Here is a 19503-nt window from a genome sequence, read left to right as displayed (position 1 = left end):
AAAACAGCAGAGATCTTCTGTCTTTGATTATTTTTTCAGCAGAGTCCTAAAAACAGCAGAGCTCTCATGTCAAATAGACAATCTTTGACTCACATTTTTGCAATAGCTCCTTAAAAATAGCAGAGATCTCCTGTTTTTTCTAAAAAAAAAAACAGCAGAATCCTAAGAACAGCAGAGCTCTCTTGTCAAATAAAGGATCTTTGACTAGCATTTTTGCAGTAGGTCCTTAAAAAGATAAAAAGAGCAGAACTCTGTCTTTCTTTTTTTCAGCAGAGTCCTAAAAACAGCAGAGACCCCCTCCTGTCAAATAGACCATCTTTGACTAGCATTTTGCAACAGGCCCTTAAAAACAGCAGAGATCTCCTGTCTTTGCTATAAAAAAAATCAGCAGAATCCTAAAAACAGCAGAGCTCTCTTATCAAATAGACCATCTTTGACTCACACATTTGCAGTAGATCCTTAAAAACAGCAGAACTCTCCTGTCGTTGTTTTTTTTTCCAGTAGAGTCCTAAAAACAGCAGAGCTCTCTTGTCAAATAGACCATCTTTGACTAGCATTTTTGCAGCAGGCCCGTAAAAACTGTACAGTTCTTGAAGTATCATTTTTGCAGGAGATTCTTAAAAACAGCAAAGCACTCTTGTCTTGGAGAGAATCTCAGTTTTGTAATAAACATTAGTTTATTATTACATTAGGACCTACCACAAAAAACAGTTGAACATCCTCCATATTGCAAGACTGCTGTGCTGTTTTTTAGGAATCTGCTGCAAAAACTCTCGTCAAAGAGCCTCTACATCAGTGGTTCCCAATGTTGGGTACACGTACCCCCAGGTGTACGACAATTAAGGGGCCTTAAGGGGTACGTAAATAAAACTGAAACCCATTTAGTGCCTAATTATTTCAGTCAGATAGTGGATACTTCATAGTCAAATAGCAGGATCAAAACTAGCAAACTGCTTTTTTCTAAAACGGTGCGTTCATGTGCATCAGCATACACACCCACACATGCACAACATTTATTTACATAACCAACTGCTTGTTGCTTATACAACAATAAGACAAGTCCATTCAAATGAAATTAAAGGATGATAACTTATCAATTTATCAGTGATGCTAATGTTTACATTAGCGATGGACGTATCGTTCATGCATTTACGTAAAATCGTGGATTGGCGCTACCAAGTCAATCTTCATCTGCGGCTGCAATGTGAATAAAAGATAGCAGTAATGCTACACGAACTACAAAGAAGGACTCCATGAAAAGACTTCCTTCAGTTCCTTTTCCTTATCCATTTTCTCCAAGGAGTAGTCGGCTGGAGGCTTTGGACTTAGCTCTTATCTACTTTCTGCACACTCAAAAGAGCATGAGCACTTCTCAGCATGATCACCAGCGTGTCTATGCATGGAGCCACAGGGCCGAGCACCAAAGCACCACAAACATATACGCTCTATTAACAACAACCTTTGCTGCAATTTCACACCTCAGAACTGACAAATGCAAACTACACATTTTTTTAATTTTTTTTTTATAAAAACGTGCTCGAATTCCAACTGAACTGCATGAAAAGCCAATATAAATAATGGAGTGTGACATATAGATTCTACCACCTTCAAATCATGAGTTTTCTCATTTTAATATAGGCCAGGAGAATGCAGAAATAATAGTTAAAAGAAACATGAATTAAAAAAAACGTTAAATTAAATTAATTAAAAAAAAATCACATTTTTTCTAAATATGAAAATCATCACAGAAAAATATTACCATCAACAATAAACTGGTAAGAATCTGATAAAAAAATATTTAATTACAAAACTAAAAACAGTCAATAGAAACGTTATGGACACTCTCCAGCAGGGGGCAGTGTAGCGGCTCACCTGGCTTGCGACGCTTTACGTCAGTTTGGTCTGCTTGACGAACTTCCTCTTTCCGCCAAACAAGATGATGGACTGACGTGACGTCGGCTGTGTCTCATTAATATCTCCGGTTTTCAGGTGGGTGGAACAGTAAATTTGACTTAATGTACTATGTAAATATGTTATAAAACGTTTGAATGTACTTTGATAATGCTGTTATTGATATATGACGAAATATATATGTGTAAAGGAAGCCGCGAAATGTTCTCAAGCGCCGGCGCCATCTTGTGTCAATTAAGCCATGTTTGAAAATAGTTGATTTGTTAGTTTTGTGAATATAGGACTTTAACCAGTGAAATGTATAATGTTTATATATATTTATATATATTGGTTAAAAAGAAAGTAAGTACAAGTCAGCCCATACACTACAAGCAATTTAAAGGGGACTTATTATGCTAATTTTTTGTCCCTTTGTATTGAGTTGTGGACTCCTATTGACCAGCTATACATGATAACAGCACACAAAGCTTTATACTTATTCCAGAATGCGCACCTATTCTGTATTTGTATTTGTTTGGATTTTGTGGTTCCAGTGAAAAGTCTTTTAATTTATTCCACCTGCAGGAACGCCCCCTCCGCTGTGGTTAGTCACAATCGCAATGCATAAAAGGCCGCTAGCTGCGAACGGTATCGAAGTTGATAATAAACGGCGATAAATGTCGACTTTTGACATACAACCGTATGTGTTGGATTCTGGAACTGGACAGTCCGAAGTTTCTCAAGAAGGGGTCTCTTCAAGACGTCTCTCAATGGTAAGTAGCTTTAACATTTTAGCGTTAGGTTTTCCTCTAATGTTGCCATTAATTGCTTTTTAGCAAAAACACAGTTAAGACACTGATAAATTGTTACTTACTGTTTGCCCAGTCCACACCACCAAGTAACATTGGAAAGGTGTCGGACTTCAGTAAGTTTGTCGGCTAGTCCAGCTTCATACTGGCCCATATTCACAAAACAGTCCAGTGTGAAGTTCCGTAGACAGATTAAAATGTATTTATTTTGCTGGTAAGGAATCAGGAACTCCAACTACTTGTGGGTTAGCGTTAGCATTAGCTTAATCCTACGATGGTGGCGTCGTTAGGAATTGTAAACAAATGTGTCTTCCCCTTACGCCCCATTGCTAGCAAGTAAACAGAGTAGCATAGCTTGGACAAAGAGCTTATCTGGCGTATAGTCCCACCTATATAAGGAAGTCCGCCCCGCTGTGACATCACAAAGGGACAGTTTTACCACGCCTTACGAAACAGAGCATTTTGAGCCTTCCCAAACTTCTTACAGAGCTCACTTCCTAATGTACACACCTCATTTTCAGAAACTTTGGCGTAGTTAAACACAAGAATACAACATTTTATCTACATTTATAGGTCAGAAAAGTGGAAAAAGCACAACATATGTATATGGAAATAATGCAGACATCTGGAAGATCTAGAAAGCTTCCTGTGCATGTTATCATGTGGAGCTGCTCCATAGGAGTCCACAACTCAAAATAAAGGCCTGCAAAAATTTACATAATGGGTCCCTTTTCAGTTGCTGGATTGTTAAGCTAATGTGCGCAATTCTTCGTGGGTAATGTAGCGTGGAGGAAGTCGAGTGACTTCATGTGTCGCGTCGCCCGCTGGCAAAATGCGAGCAGTGACAATAACAGCAGAAGTGCCAAATATCTCTCGTCAGGTAACAACTGGAGCTAAAACACTGATTCTTACTTATCTTATTCTTAACTTATCTTACTTACTTATCTGAACCAGTTCAAATTCTTTATTTACAAATATGTTGCATTCTTAGAATAATGAACAATGCAGCGTGTTTACAGCCAGGAGATATGTCATGTTACACATATTGGTATCAGAAATTGTGTTTGACAATATCGCCATATTGGTTATCCATAATTAGTTGTGATGTAACTAAAATAATGTTTAGTTTTACATCACAATACATTGAAGCAATCCTCAGCTTTGATTCAAATACAGGCCTCGAGAATAACGATGTACAAGTTAAAACAAAATTGGGGCAAGTAAATCCAATCAGTGATATTCCCATCGGGAATGCACTTTGGCATGCCGTACTGCGAAGAGTTTTTTTTAAAAGCGGTTCTTGTTGGGTGTTGGTAAAAAACACGGACTGGGTAATTCCGGTGGTAATTTGCAAACCAATCCTTGCAAATCTTGAAATGGACCAATCAGAATCGTTTATTTTGACAACATCGGCTAATTCAGGGGTCTCAAACACGCGGCCCATGGGCCAAATGTGGCCCGCAGGACACTAGTTTGAGGCCCCCGCCTTGATATGAAAGTTTAATGTTAGTGCGGCCCCGCGCAAGTTTGATATGGATGCTGTATGGTATCATGTACCCAGAAAAAATTATTACGTTTGATTCATGTTCATGTTAAAGGTTCAATAACTGTTAATAGTTATCCTCCCTATCCGTGTGGAAGTGGTAAGTTTTTGGCTATTTAAGTTTAAAGGAAATAACTTGAAGGCTACCGTTTAGGTCGCTAGCTCTCTAGTTTGCGAGTTAGCATGTGTCTCAAGACACTTCAGTTGCGCAATATGTTGTAAATAAAAAAAGTATAAATGTTTTTCTGAATTAAAAAAAACTTTACTAGTACACAAATGTGTCTATTCGATAATGTTCCATTGTGGTGCACAACTTATAAAAGTGCCTAGAAGTCTCTTGACAATCCAGATTTCCATGCGACGTCATGATCTATGTAGGAAAACAACCACAAGAAATGATAATAATTTCATCTTTATTTGAGATTCTCATGTGATGCCACAAAAATTAGACTATATCATTATGGCGGTCTTTTCATTTTACATGGGGCAAGTAGTTCTGATAGTAATTTTTGTTTTTAATGTAGAGCTCTGAAATATGCCCCCTCGTGGCTGGGGCGAGTCTCAAAATGACACCACAACAATTCCATTGGATGACAGGTAAGTACTATCCTCTTCTGGTGATGCAATTACATATTTTTTTTTGAGTAAAAATAGAAAAATGCCAAATATTTCAATCCTATATTTCATTCTTCATATAACAGCTGCACAACGACTCGCATCGCTGCTGTCATAAAAGGTTAGCTCTTATGAATTCAAGAGTGGTCAACCTAAGCTGGGAGCTAAAAATAACCTCTGCAGGATCAATGCCTGTAAAAGGAACCCGCAGGATAAAAACCCACCTACGAGAAAGTAAGATTACATTTTTTTTTTTCTTACCTGATGATTAATTGCCGTGTAGTGGAGCTACATCTCGCAGACGTATGATTGAAAGACACTTCCTGTAAATGTACTAGCAGGCAGGTTGCCTCTTGCTGTTGTAGACGAACCCCTGTGGCGCTTAAATCATATGCTTTGACCTCCAGCATCGCTGATGTTGCACCTTCTGGAAAAAAAGGTCTCCTAAATCTGCCTCATGCACAAAAAAAAGAGCCACTAAATGTACACTGCAAAAGCAAAAACAAACAAATACTACATGTAGTTAAGACGCATGTCATTTTTTTATTCCCTGGAGCCACTGCATATACAGGTGCATTTCAAGAAATTAGAATTATTATTATTTCAGTAGTTTCAAAAATGAAACTGAACATGCAGAATAATCTTCTAACTTGATATGCACCTGTACATATGTACATATATATATATACAGATAGATACTCCATTTAAAAAGGTCCATTTCACAGAATCTACAAACTTACAATCACAGTTTGACAGAACCTGCAAAAGGATTGCACAGAATGGGGTGGGAAAAAAAATCAACTTTTTATGAAAATAAATGGATTTAATTATCCAAAGTAAAGGTCATACGCCACCAAAATTAATATGTCAGTGTTGCCTCAGAGCGTACATGACAGGGGGTAAACCTCCAAGTGCTTGTCTTTACTGTTCCCTTCATTTTTTTGGAGAGTAAAATGTCTGCTGTTACCGTAATGCAAAGTCTGAATCATCGAGTTGCAAACAAAAACAAAGCAACAAAAAAAAATGAAATCATTCATACATGTTAAACATGCTAAAAGAAAGGACGCACATTGCACTTCCTGTCCCTGGCTAGAGTAGAACCTTTTGGAGGTATAGAGCTTCCACTCCAAAAAACAAAAAAAAAACAAAACAAAACCATGGTCAGATCAGAATACCTCAACATTTAAGACATTTCCGTACTAAGTAGTATAAGTAGTATGCACATGGTGCACCCCCCCCCCAAAAAAAACCAATAAACTCATTAGTGCACTACATGATATCATTATTTCCCTGCAAGTGGAGTACTACAGTAATATACACCCACTAAATCCTATTAAATTGAAGGTTCCCGTTGCACGGAATAGTGAGTTGACACGGTGAAATCCCATTAAAACAAATGCAAAGAAACTGAAAATTATGTTAGTTTTGATTGCCGCCCTTGATTTTGAGCTACAAGTGGAACCACAATATGTGACTAGTGAGGGGGGTGAAAAAAAAAGAAAACGCCAAAATGTCTGAGGTAATTCTTCATAAGTCTATTTAAATAAAATTACAGACATTCTAAAAGAGCTAATGCTAAAAAAAAATATACATAGACGAGGGAAATAAAAGCATAGTGGAAGAAAAATAAATTACAAAATGACATTCAGACTGGCTGTATTTGACTTCATTACAAAGATGGCCGCTGCTTCATGTACTGTATGGACGTCATGTCGGGTTAGAACATTTTGGCTTAATCAGAAGATTCACATCCATGCTTAATTTTTTTTTTTTTTTTTATACATTCACTATTACGCCCCCCCTTGGAGGTCCTGAAAGGTCCACAGAAGAATCACGGCATGGCTCATTGCGGAAGAAGATCCAGAGATCAGGAGATGGAACGATTCAAGTAAGAGGAGAAGAGATGCTACTGGCACATTGAAGATCAGTCATTCGTTAAAATGTCCGCTTATGTCCTCCTTGCTGCGTCCGCAGGGTCTCGCTGCTGTTTTATCAGCTTCTCGATCTCCGCGCCCAAAGTCTGAAGGTTCTCCTGGAAGTAAAGTCATCGGTCATTTATAAAAATGGTAATGGTTTAATTTTATTTGAACATGCATTAAGTTACATTTGAATACATCATTAAATTCAATTCACATGTGTTGAAAATGAGTAGGACCAAGCAAAACTTATTAAAAATACATTCTGTATTCCAGATGTGATTTTTTTAGTGATAAGTTAGTGTGACCATATGGTGATAATTATGATTTTTCACAATCATAATAATCATAAATACATAAAAATGGTGATAATCATAGATATAAACATAACATGACACGTTCCAAGACTCTTCTTGTAAATAACTTCTGGTATTGTTTCTTAAATTAATATTTCACTTTGTATTGAGTTAGGGACTCCTGTAGAGCAGCTACACACAATAACCCACACAGAAAGCTTTCTAGATCTTCCGGAATCTGCAGCTATTCCACCTGTAATTCCCTGGCTTTCCAAGACGGTCTGTTTTAATTTTTTTTCACCCATGGCCCGCCTCCGGGCACGCCCACTCCGCTGTGATTGGTCTCACTTCCGAGCGCTCCCGAGGACATCCAGGCTATTGCCTGACTATTACTTTTTAAATATATTAATTTCTCTTTGTAAGTCATTCATTCATTCATTTTCTACCGCTTTTCCTCACTAGGGTCGCGGGGGGTGCTGGAGCCTATCCCAGCTGTCTTCGGGCGAGAGGCGAGGCCAGCCAATCACAGGGCACATATAGACAAACAACCATTCACACTCACATTCATACCTATGGACAATTAGGAGTCGCTAATTAACCTAGCATGTTTTTGGAATGTGGGAGGAAACCGGAGTACCCGGAGAAAACCCACGCATGCACGGGGAGAACATGCAAACTCCACACAGAGATGGCCGAGGGTGGAATTGAACCCTGGTCTCCTAGCTGTGAGGTCTGTTAAAGGTTTTGCATACACTTAAAAATAACATTCAAAAGTTTAATATCGCATGTAATTTAATTATAGATATACATATCGTATATGCAATCAAGTTGATCCAGTACCTTGAGTGTGATGTTCTTCAGCAGCGTGTCCTCCAGCACTGCCTGCAGCTTCCTGTTGATCTCCAACGACAGGTCCAGAGTCAGCCCGCTGTCAGCCGGATGGGACGTGTACAGCGACGCCATGATGCCGCCCCGCCTGCTGAGGTGCGCTTTGTTGATGTCCGACGCCTCCGACGAGAGGGCCCCCGATTCTTCCCTGAGCACGTAGCTCTGGATGATTCTACGGCGAAGGTAGCATATCTAGTATGTCATATTGGTATGCAGGAACACTTGTCAGGTATACAGAATAGCAGATTTCCATAAATGCAGACGCACATTACCCTCGGGACCAATTTGGTCCCATCGACTCCCGTTATAAGCACATATTTTTGATTTACTGTATTCCGGATTTGAGCCACCACCTTCAAAGTAAAGGGCAAACAACTTTCACATGTGATGAATATTTAAAAAGGGAAAGAAAATTAGCGTTCTTATGACAAAAATGGAGTAAAGCTCAAAAATCTAACAAAAACTTTACTGTATATTAGGGCTGTTAAATGGTGATAATCAAGCCAAGATCACGTGTTGATAATCCAAATAAAAAGGCTCGGAAATGCTAGAGCTGCAGGGAAAAAAAAAAAAGATCTACTACTCAGCGTTTTATCTGCAGTGGAGATAATAAATATGCTGACTGCAAGCGTTGGACTAAGGAGGAGAGGATAACATCTTAAATATCTTTTTTAGATGCATTTCTTTTCATAATTCCATATTTGGAACACAGTTCTGTGTCGAGTGTTTAGTAAAAAAAAATAGGGCTGTCAAATGGTTAAACATTTAAAATCAGATTAATCCGTTTTTTAACTAATGAATCATTAATTGTGATTAATTATGTCTGAAATATGCCATTTTTTCCTGCATTTAATGGATAGATAAATTGTTATTGTTTATTGTTTCTTTATTATCATTGCACAATAACACAGCAGTGAAATAGCCAACAAAATGTCGTTGCCTGGCTCCCGTATAATAATAAATAATAATGTGTAGAATAAATAGATGAACATGTACAGCGTAAACAGTAATTTGTACAAATAATTAAAAATAAATCATAATAATTTAATAGAAAGATAAATGTGTGGGGACGCGCCATTGTGCTCCGTGGGCCACCATGTATAAGACGTCAAACCCGAGATATGCTTGTTCTGGTATGCACACGTTAAAATGACAGAAAAAAAAATTAACGTAAATAATTGTATTATTACCGCCACTAACGCTTTATTCTTGACAGCCCTATTAAAAACAAAAATAATAAGACACTGGGTGAGGGCCGGGGGTTGAAAATGAAGCGACTGCATGAAGGGAAGGTGGTCTGTTTCTGCTTCATTATTGGAGGCCTGGTGTCAAATACTGAACTCATATAGTGGCCTCAGCTCTAATAGATGGCTGCGTCGTACCTCAAATAAACTACCCGCGGAACACTCATGGCGACTGTAAAGCTGAATTTGAACTACGACATAAAGTGACATAAAAATCAGCAGGAACCATGATCACGTTCTAGAAAGCCACGGCGCCCTCCATCCTCTTCCTCCTCCTCTTCAGTTAACTGAGATTTTGACATGGCTAATTTTAGCTGTGCGACCGTGGGATCTGTCCTAAATTATAACTTCTTGAATGTAGGTTGAGCCAAAACGCCAGTCGGAAATTATTTTGTCATCTGATAGGGAATCCCAGTGGACTGTTTGGCGAGACTAATCATTGCATGTATTAAGTCAATGGATTTACTCATTACGGCGAAATGGATTTAGTGGCTCCGACGATGAGAGTCTTATTAGTGGAAGAGGAGGAAAGTGGGACTCCCTAATTTCCCCGCAACTTGGCAGAGGTCCATTTGGACGAGCGTCCGTCCTTCACACGCTTCTTTTCTCTGAGGCCGTGGCCATGAATATGAATCACCGAAGACGCTAATTCATTCATAGCTCACCCTCTACCCTGGCTATAAATAGCTCTTATTACATTTCGGGAACAAGGTGTAGGTAAGAATTTGGAAGTCGAAGGCGGGTAGGGGCTCTCGTTAATGTGCGTCAAGCATGTGTTGTCCTTCAAGGTCAGCATAAGTGGCGATAAGCAGCGAGAGTGATGCGTGGTGGAATAAAACGCGACTCTTAGAAATGCTGTTGTGATAAATAGGAACGAGTATGGCGCAGTGTGAAACTGCGGCGTGAACTTGAACGACACATTAACTGTAATTTTCCTGTGTTTGTTTGGCAGTATAAAGGTGTAAGTCAGGGGTCTCAAACACGTGGCCCGCAGGACACTAGTTTGAGGCCCCCGCCTTGATATGAAAGTTTAATGTTAGTGCGGCCCGCGCAAGTTTGATATGGATGCTGTATGGTATCATGTACCCAGAAAAAAATATTACGTTTGATTCATGTTCATGTTAAAGGTTAAATAACTGTTAATAGTTATCCTCCCTATTCGTGTGGAAGTGGTAAGTTTTTGGCTATTTAAGTTTAAAGGAAATAACTTGAAGGCTACCGTTTAGGTCGCTAGCTCTCTAGTTTGCGAGTTAGCATGTGTCTCAAGACCCTGCAGTTGCGCAATATGTTGTAAATAAAAAAAGTATAAATGTGACTATTGTCGTGTTTTGTCATGTCTACAGGGCTCTAATAATGCTTTGGTCATTTTAATGTGAAAAAAATAATTTGTCTACCCACCAACTATATGTGGTTTCTTAAGTTTTTATTATTTGCTGTTTTATTATTATTATTATTATATTTATTTATTACTGATTGATTGATTTTCTTTATTCTTGATTTGTTTATTTTTCATCTTATTTTGTGCAGAAAAATAAAAAATTAAGATATTTGAGAACAGTGGAATGTTTTATCAGAGCTTTTATTGTAGAAAATCGGAACCAAAGCACTGAAAAAGTTTGTATATTTTTCTGTTTTTAATAAATGCGTTTTTTTTTTGTGTAAAACCTGATGCGGCCCAGCCTTGCCCAGACCCTAGCTCCAGTGGCCCCCAGGTAAATTGAGTTTGAGACCCCTGGTGTAAGTCCAACCATGACATCATGAAGTCATGGTTGCTGCCTCTGCTGTCAGTATGCAGACAATTCTTTTTAATGGAATCGGTATAGAAAATGGACGGATGGAATTTGTGTCCCCGTCTCGTGTGAAGACGTCTTTGGGCAAAGTGACTCACTTTGTCTTTTTCCGTATCTCCTCCACTAGTTGCTTGATGTGATCCTCCATGAACTCGATCTTCTCCTGCTTGCGAGCCAGCGCCTTCTGCAGGCGGACGATGCGCTCCACCAGCACGGCTTTGTCCACCTCCGGGAAGCTGTCTACGACCACCACCGCGGGGCCCGACTGGCTCACCGGCTCCTCGCTACCGCCGTGACGTACGTTCAAGGAGCCTTGTCAAGGGGAAACGCAAGTCGTGAGGTGAGTCACATGACTTTATCCAAACTGGTTGCCATTTTAATGAAAGAGAGGTGTAAAGTAAAGTACCTGATGAACTGGATCGGCTTCCCATGCTGCCGCCATCCCGATCGCAGCCTCCATTTTCAACCTGCTCTAGTCGCTTTCGAGCTGACATAGAAAAAGAAAATGGGTTATTTATTGCGTTAACCCTAATATAGACGGTATTATCCCGAAAAATACATCTTATACTCGGGGCGTAGAAATGTATACATGAGCAACAGAACTTCCCCCTTTTCTTCCTGTCATTCACACACCACCATGTTATTTGCCAACAAGTAATTGACAAAATATAATTTACAAATATAACTAGAAATATTTACAATTTGGTAAAAAAACGTGTGTACCTGTGCGTGCATTAAAATTTCCCTATTATGCGTAATTTTTTTTCATGCAACAAGCAATCAATAGCCGCCATTATGCAAGGGCTTCCTCCTGATGTTGTACGTTTTACTTCATCTCATGATCCCTGCTGAGCTCTTATCAAATACACTCCTGCCACCTAGTGGCCGTTTTCATGGTATTAAAATTGCTCTCTAGCTTACTCTAATGGTGAGGAGTTACAGCAGCCCCTCGTATGTAGAAAATATAGTATTGTAATGACAAATAAGATTTTTTCCAACAAAAATTCAGGGATCTTACTTACTGTAGATGCTGTAGTCCTGCAAATTCATAAACACAGTACATAGGAAGTGGTGGCGCAATTAAAAATAGGACTTTCTGATCGTGATCATCTGTCAACTAACCACCTTAATTTTCACCCTGTGAGATCAAGTGAGTTGATGAATTATTCATAACTCACATTTTGCACGTGAATGTCGACTCCTTACATTTAAATTGAACCAGATGTCAACTGGACTCCAAAGTGAAGCCTTACTTTCCTCACGTCTGTGTCAATAACACTAATGCGGCTAAGCCAAAGCTTTAAAATAAGACTTCAAAATGAATATAAAATTGTCAAGTACGCCATAAAAGATCACAGGGTCCCTTAACGAAACCTGAGCTACCTCGATTCACATGAGCGCAACACCTCCTGCATGCGAGATGGGAACGCTGAACTTTGCGTACCAAGGTTAGCGTGTGTGAGCAGAGAACCAAGTAGGGAGTGAGAACTCTTCATGTGCACATAGAAGCCTGACACAAAACCTATGCAAAGGCATGTTAAACCACATCGAGTGCAGCGAACGGAGGAGAATGTCGAGTAATTCTGCTTTCCCGACCTTGCATTAGCTGTTTGGTCAGGTCCTTGATGTTGGCCGCCTGCTTCCTTTTCTGCGTCACCAGCTCGTCCCTCAACTCATCGACTCGCGTCCTCAGCTGGCCCACCTCGGCTTCCAGCACCGTACGCTCTTCCTGAAGACCCCGCACCTCCTGCTGCCTCAGCAGCTCTTCGTGCTTAAGCCGCCGTGACTGCAGGGTGGAGGACAGGGGAATTACAATGAGCAGAAATGCAAAGGCAGCTAAAAACAATGACAAAAAAATACCAAAGGGATCAAACACATGAACTGTAACATTTGTGGCGCCGCCTATAAATGTACAATAATATAGATATTAAGGATCGGCCGATATTTGAGTTTTTTCCTTGTATCGGTATCGGCCGATACAACCTCTCATGATACAGTTTACATCAGCGACTCGCTCAGTGTTGCCAACCTTTTCGTCCAGCATGCCGCTGGTCTCCTCCAGCTTGGCCCGGAGCTCGGCAAACCTGGCGTTGACCTGATCCAGCTGCGCCTGCAGACCATTGCTCTCGGACTGCAGCTGCGCGTTCTTGCTGCTGAGCTTCTCGGTGAAGCCCAGCAGCTCGGCCTCGCGCTCTCTGCTGCCCTGCACGTCGCGCTGGAGATCAGCCATCTGGTTGTTCAGCGACGCGACCTCCTCGCAGGAAGACGTGATCTCCTTCTGGTCCCTTTTTATATGCAGCATTAAAGCATTGCTTTAAAAATGAACTCAATTGGAAAGAGACACACTTTTAATTTAATAGGTTATTTAGTCAAATAAGCCAATAGGTAGGTCAGAATGACTGAAGGACCACAATGGATCTTCCCATTCAGCATTGTTCTTCTTCCAAATTGAAGAAGATACCATTTCTCCTTCATGTTTTTGGCCCAAACCACAAATCTGGTAATACACAAATATTACACAAGAGGGCTGTTACCATTCATGCTGCTCCTGAAGTGTGGCGATCTTGTCCAGGTCCTCCCTGTGGCGACCGATTTCGGCTTTCTGCCTGTTGATGATCTCCCGGTACTTGCTCAGCTCGTCCTCCCATCGCGGACGCTCGTCCTCCAGACACTTCAACTACAGAAGCGTGACAGACAAGCTCGTCAGAGGAGGTTGGTGATTAGAAAATACAAAACAAACAAACAAAAAAAAAGCGAGTAGAGTCACGTGACAAACCTTAGTGCGGAGAGTGTCCAGTTCATCCATGCTCTCCTTGTAACTTCTCTTCAGGTCGTCCAGCTCTTTAGCCTTCACACGATGCACCTGCAACATGGACATCAGTCCGTCAACATTCATTCATTTTCTACCACTTTTCCTCACGAGGGTCGCGGGGGGTGCTGGAGCCTATCCCAGCTGTCTTCGGGCGAGAGGCGGGATACACCCTGGACTGGTGGCCAGCCAATCACAGGGCACATATAGACAAACAACCATTCACACTCACATTCATACCTATGGACAATTTGGAGTCTCCAATTAACCTAGCATGTTTTTGGAATGTGGGAGGAAACCGGAGTACCCGGAGAAAACTCCACACAGAGATGGCCGAGGGTGGAATTGAACCATGGTCTCCTAGCTGTGAGGGCTGCGCGCTAACCACTTGACCGCCGTGGCGCTTCTGTCAACATTGGAATGATAATAAAACAAGAGCGCTCAAGAGGCTTAATTGTCACTAGTATCTGCACGTGCTCAGTGGGATTACATTTAATACGTTTTTTTAAACACTGGTAGTCCCGCAAAAAAACGATGTCAACATGTTAGCGATGTTGTAGAAAAAAATGCTAAAGGTACTTAAATAACCTCTTTTCGCAAGAAACTAAGGATTGTCCAGTCTTTACTTTCAGACAGGATGCGACATTTTAAAAAAAATTAATCAACGAAAAAATTTAACTCCTAGAAAGTTGGTTTCGGCAGCTATGCGGAAGTCCTAGTGAGCACTTGTAAGTGTAACCAACCACAGCATAATGGGCATGCTTGGAGGTGGGCTGTGGGTGGAATAAATTAAAACACACCGTTTTCCCTGGGAAGCAGGAAAAACCCAAAGAAATACAACTGGAATAGGAGCAGATTCCGGAACATCGAGAAAAGGTTTCTGTGCTGGTTATTGTGTGTCGCTGCTCTATAGCGGTCCACAACTCAAAACAAAGGGACGAAAAATTTGCATCATAGGTCCCCTAATATTTTACATCATCATCAAAGTGCTTTTGAGATAGAGTTGGTTTTCATTATTACAAATTGAACTGACATAAACTCCAGATTGATGTATAAGATGGTGGATCTAAAGATGCATATTTCTTCCCACAATACTTATCATTCAACTTGAAACAGACCGAGTGGTTTTAAACAACCACTCAATATAAAGTGTCCTCCATTCTATTTGCATTTCATCAGAGCCACGTCATTTTAAAATCAGCTTTCATGTAAAAATGATTTCTGATGCGCGCTCATTAAGAACATGAAAGCAGCGGGGGAAGTCATGTTGTGTCTCATCTTTTAAACAAAGCTATTAAAAGCGAGGCTGGCGAGAGTCAACTTTTCCAAGAAGCTATTAAGCGGCCCGCGGTATCCAAGACAACATCCCGCTCAATGAGATGGAGGCAAATGTATTTCTTCTTTGCTTCGTTAATTCATGCCTTCCCCTCTCATTGCCATGCTAATGGGGACCCAGATGTTTATTTTTTTATTTATTATTTATGTTCTGTTAAGCATTACTGACTGTGATAAAGAATGAAAATAACAACAGGTAGGCAATTTCGAGCTTTTGGACTATATGTATCATTGTACATTGAGTCAACATCTACCTCCAAACGGCGTTCTATTTCTGTAATTCAATTTAAAAGCATCATAAACATTCGTGGTAAATGATGGAAGTGGACAGCATGTGAGGAACGTCTTCTGGGTATGTTGTCCGAACACTCTGCTTCATATTGATTATTTCTAGGACGTTTATTTTTATGTCAATCCCTTCAGAATTAAAGCAGGCGGGGAGGGGAAACAAATTAAAAGCAGGCCATTGTGTTTGGATTGAGTCCATGTTGCTTCATCATTCAGTCACTGCAATTATGACTGTCGAAGAGCTATGAATAAATGTCCATTATCACTTAATAGAAATGTATCATTTATATAAAGTAGTATCACCTCTAATTGGTCAGTTTGCTCCTGCTTGTGTTTCTCCAGTTCTCCTTTGGTCTCCCTGAGTTTAGCATCCAGCTCGTTGGACTTGATCTCTTCGGATTCCTGGAGGACAAATAATATGCTTTACAATCGGGTAATTATCCACTCTGTCCTCTCATATCAGGGCCATTGTTCTATTATTACTTGCTTGACATGGTTTAGTTACGTGAAAGCCAGAGTAAACAGTAGCCCGAGCTAGCTCTTTAGCACCATCATCAGGTGCACATGGAAACTAATGCTCGAATCACGTGTGTGGTATGGACCTGGTATGTTCGGATCATGTCTTGGCAGTTCTTGCGGATCTGCTCGGTCTCTTCTTTGGCTTGCGCCAGTTTGGACGTGACGTCCCTCAGCTTGTCTTTCGACTCCTACACAGAGAAATAAAAAAAAAAAGAGTTTAAATGACGTTCTAACAGTAATACGTGCCGCTAGAGTTGATCTATCAGCAAGCAAAATCACTTATTTGCTGTAGTTTTGACAGCAGAGGTGCCGTAACGGTTGCTGTACTTGGGGTCATGAATGAAAAACCTTCTTACTTGATGAACCCTAGTCGTGTATACGCCCGTCGGAATACCCGAGTACCATTTTGCTGGTAGAGCACAGCTTTGTAGGCTTCGCTTCGTATCTTAAAATACCCATCAGTCAGCTATAAGTAAGGGAATGGCTGTAATATTAGCACCGTAGCTCACATATCTATGCTAGTGTTGCTAATAATGTTTGAGTCCTCCTGTCCCACACCTTATTGTTACGTTGTTGTATGTGATAAACGACATCTATTACATCGGACACATGCAGAGTTACAGTGGCCATCAGGGGTCTCAAACTCAATTTACCTGGGGGCCACCGGAGCCAGGTTCTGGTTGAAGCCGGGCCGCATCAGGTTTTCAAAAAAAAAAAAACAACCCAAAACGCATTTATTAAAAACTGAAAAAAAAATCAATAAAAAAAAACAATCTTCAATGCTTTTGCTTCTGCTATACCCTACACTTTTTCAGTACTTTGGTTCCGGTTTTCCACACCAAAATATCTGATAAAACATTCAACTGTTCTCAAATATCTTAATTTTTATTTTTCTATACACAAAATAAGATAAAAAAAATAAATAAATTAAGAATAAAGACAATAAATCAATCAATCAGTAATAAACAAGTAAAATAATAATAAAACAGCAAATAAGAAAAACGTAAGAAACCACATACAGTTGGTAGAGAAATATTTTTTTTTCAGATTCAAATGTACAGTATTAACAGTTATTTAACCTTTAACATGAACATTAATGAAACTTAATAATTTCACCCAATTAGCAAGTTAGCATCGTACTCAGTTCCATCTGGGAGCAGCGCCGTAACTTTAACAACATGTTTGATGAAATGTATTTTCCGTTTTATTCCAAATCATTTCCTGCATTTATTTGTACCCGGCGTCATAAGCCTTTAGCTTCATTGCTAATCCAAAGCAAAACAGGGCGGGGGGTAACAGGGTAGGGTAACAGTATGGGCGAGGCAAAATCATGTTAATTGTTGTTAAGCTGTCATTTCAACATTAAACTTTGGTATCAAGGTGGGGGCCTCAAACTAGCGTCTCGCGGGCCGCATTTGGCCCACGGGACCGCGAGTTTGAGACCCCCTGGTGTACATATAAAAAGTGGATTAAGTGCACAATAGCCCGTCTTGGCACTACACACACTGTCTGACTCAGACAAACACAGCTCATTAGCATTAAAGCTACAGACACACAAAACAGTGTCTTTCCATTAGGGCTTATACTAAAAGCACTTTTAAACCGTCTAGATTCCTGCATCAATGCTACGTTTTGGACAACACGCTTCCGAGACTAATATGGCTACTTTAACTCCGGAACAGTGTCTGCTTTAGCTAAAAGCTCCACATCACCAACACACTCAGGGCTCAGGGATCATTTGATTAGGACTAAAACGGGCTCCGTGTGCGCACATTGTTTTGTAACTCCATTTCATGCTGTTATGATAGCTCAGCATGTGTGTTCGGGTTCTGGACCCATAAGCGTTTGTTCTGGCCGTGGTCCATTCAGATGCACCAGTGTTGTCTTTGCTTCGGGCAGCACTATATAAAAGCTTCTGTCGTTATCACAAAATAGCTTCCACCTTAATGAATTTTTACTTACAGAGTCATTACCGTGCAATTGACAATGCATTTCATTTAGGCAAGTGCGTCAAAAATAGAAATGTAATCATGTTTTTGTGTGGGGGAGCAGCTGCAAATAAAATGAGCAACGCAGAACTGAAACTAAATGGAGACAAACAAACATTAAAATGTCATTTCAATATGAGAAATGGAAAAAAAATCAAATTATGATCAAAATCTACATAGATATGAAGTCGTTTTCTCACTCATTTTTGACACATTACTATTACAGCCACAGAAAGTGAAAATTCAGGCTTGGTAATGGTTTGATTTTATTTTGAAATACATACAGGTTACATTGTAATATTTATATAGTTATTTCCCCATATTTGCTGTAAAACCAGACAGCAAGAGTCGCTGTTTTGATTGAGATAACCCGATTGATTACAATTACCATGTATACAGGAATAATGGCGGTTGCTCATGCATGTAAACATTCATTCATTCATTTTCTACCGCTTATCCTCACAAGAGTCGCGGGGGGTGCTGGAGCCTATCCCAGCTGTCTTCGGGCGAGACGCGGGGTACACCCTGGACTGGTCGCCAGCCAATCACAGGGCACATATAGACAAACAACCATTCACACTCACATTCATACCTATGGACAATTTGGAGTCGCCAATTAACCTAGCATGTTTTGGGAATGTGGAGGGAAACCGGAGTACCCACGCATGCACGGGGAGAACATGCAAACTCCACACAGAGATGGCTGGGGTTAGAATTGAACCCTGGTCTCCTAGCTGTGAGGTCTGCGCGCTAACCACTAGATCGCCGTGCCGCCCGCATGTAAACATGTTATTCCGAATGTTTCAGAAACCGGAATATTATAAAACCATACTAAATGTCCTTTATGAGCCTTCCTTCTTTGCACTCAATGTATAGTATTGAGTATAAATATAAAATATATTTGAAGATTGATTAATTTAATATATTTGTAGCTCAATGGGATCAACAAACATGTTAAATTAATGTGCATTTTAATGCCAAAAGAATATTATAAAAAAAAACATATTTCACACTTGCCTTGTGGGCGTCGGCCTCACTCTTGAGTTTGTTCTGCGCCCATCTGACCTTTATAAGATGAGAGTTGTTTTCCTCCTTTAACTTTTCCACCTCGCGAGATAGTCTAGTGACTTCCCCTTCCTGAAGACATTAAAAAAAATTATTTTAAAAAAATGTGAAAAAATGGTTAACTTCCTTAAAAGACATAAACACACAAAAAAAAGGAACCTTTGCGTCGCACAGTTGCTGCAGCCGGCCTCTCTCCTGGGCGAGCTGGTTCCCTCGTAGGGCCTGACGGTCCACCTCCTTCTTGGCCTCCCTCAGCGTCTTCTCTATACTTTCCTTATCACGTCTCAAGTCCAGGGCCTCCTTCTCTCCTCGCACATATTTCATCACCATGGTCTCCTTCTCTTGGCGTGCCTCCTCGCATTTCTTGTCCGCCTGAAAGGACAATCATTTATCTCACTGTGTACATCAGTTACTACTACTACTACTACTACTACTACTACTAAAGTGGATAGCTAGTATTCACTGAAAATGACACTCATTATTAATGTCAAAATAGCTCCTCAGACTC

At 40.3% G+C, this 19503-nt stretch overlaps 1 protein-coding gene and 2 long non-coding RNA genes across 4 annotated transcripts in view; 2 read left to right on the top strand and 1 right to left on the bottom strand.

Annotated features, from left to right (window-relative positions):
• The first annotated feature begins 1914 nt into the window (after positions 1 to 1914).
• LOC131110044 (uncharacterized) lies at positions 1915 to 6928 on the top strand. Its single transcript, XR_009120821.1, has 6 exons — positions 1915 to 1989; positions 2476 to 2663; positions 4767 to 4839; positions 4944 to 5091; positions 6666 to 6745; positions 6832 to 6928. It is a non-coding gene; the product is annotated as an uncharacterized LOC131110044 (long non-coding RNA).
• The window catches only part of ccdc186 (coiled-coil domain-containing protein 186), a 21902-nt gene continuing 7366 nt past the window's right edge, over positions 4968 to 19503 (bottom strand). The window contains exons 5-16 of the mRNA XM_058062690.1: positions 19155 to 19367; positions 18948 to 19067; positions 16026 to 16130; positions 15727 to 15825; positions 13768 to 13854; positions 13526 to 13668; positions 13021 to 13276; positions 12588 to 12777; positions 11398 to 11478; positions 11090 to 11303; positions 7910 to 8129; positions 4968 to 6889 (exon numbers count right to left, since the gene is read on the bottom strand). Of these exons, the coding sequence (XP_057918673.1) occupies positions 6806 to 6889; positions 7910 to 8129; positions 11090 to 11303; positions 11398 to 11478; positions 12588 to 12777; positions 13021 to 13276; positions 13526 to 13668; positions 13768 to 13854; positions 15727 to 15825; positions 16026 to 16130; positions 18948 to 19067; positions 19155 to 19367 (1812 nt within the window). The 3' untranslated portion in view covers positions 4968 to 6805. The remainder of the gene's footprint in view (positions 6890 to 7909; positions 8130 to 11089; positions 11304 to 11397; positions 11479 to 12587; positions 12778 to 13020; positions 13277 to 13525; positions 13669 to 13767; positions 13855 to 15726; positions 15826 to 16025; positions 16131 to 18947; positions 19068 to 19154; positions 19368 to 19503) is intronic.
• LOC131110047 (uncharacterized) overlaps positions 11205 to 19503 on the top strand; it is a 10929-nt gene continuing 2630 nt past the window's right edge. The window contains exons 1-3 of one of the 2 annotated variants that reach the window (XR_009120823.1): positions 13712 to 15331; positions 15429 to 15487; positions 15766 to 15856. This is a non-coding gene — a long non-coding RNA (uncharacterized LOC131110047). Of the gene's footprint in view, positions 11332 to 13711; positions 15332 to 15428; positions 15488 to 15765; positions 15857 to 19503 lie in introns of those variants that run through there. The other variant, XR_009120824.1, reaches the window with a different exon arrangement.

This window comes from Doryrhamphus excisus, chromosome 22 (assembly GCF_030265055.1).
Source record: "Doryrhamphus excisus isolate RoL2022-K1 chromosome 22, RoL_Dexc_1.0, whole genome shotgun sequence".
Taxonomy (NCBI): domain Eukaryota; kingdom Metazoa; phylum Chordata; class Actinopteri; order Syngnathiformes; family Syngnathidae; genus Doryrhamphus; species Doryrhamphus excisus.
Note: the sequence above shows the minus strand (reverse complement) of the source record. Positions and strands in the feature narration are given on the sequence as shown.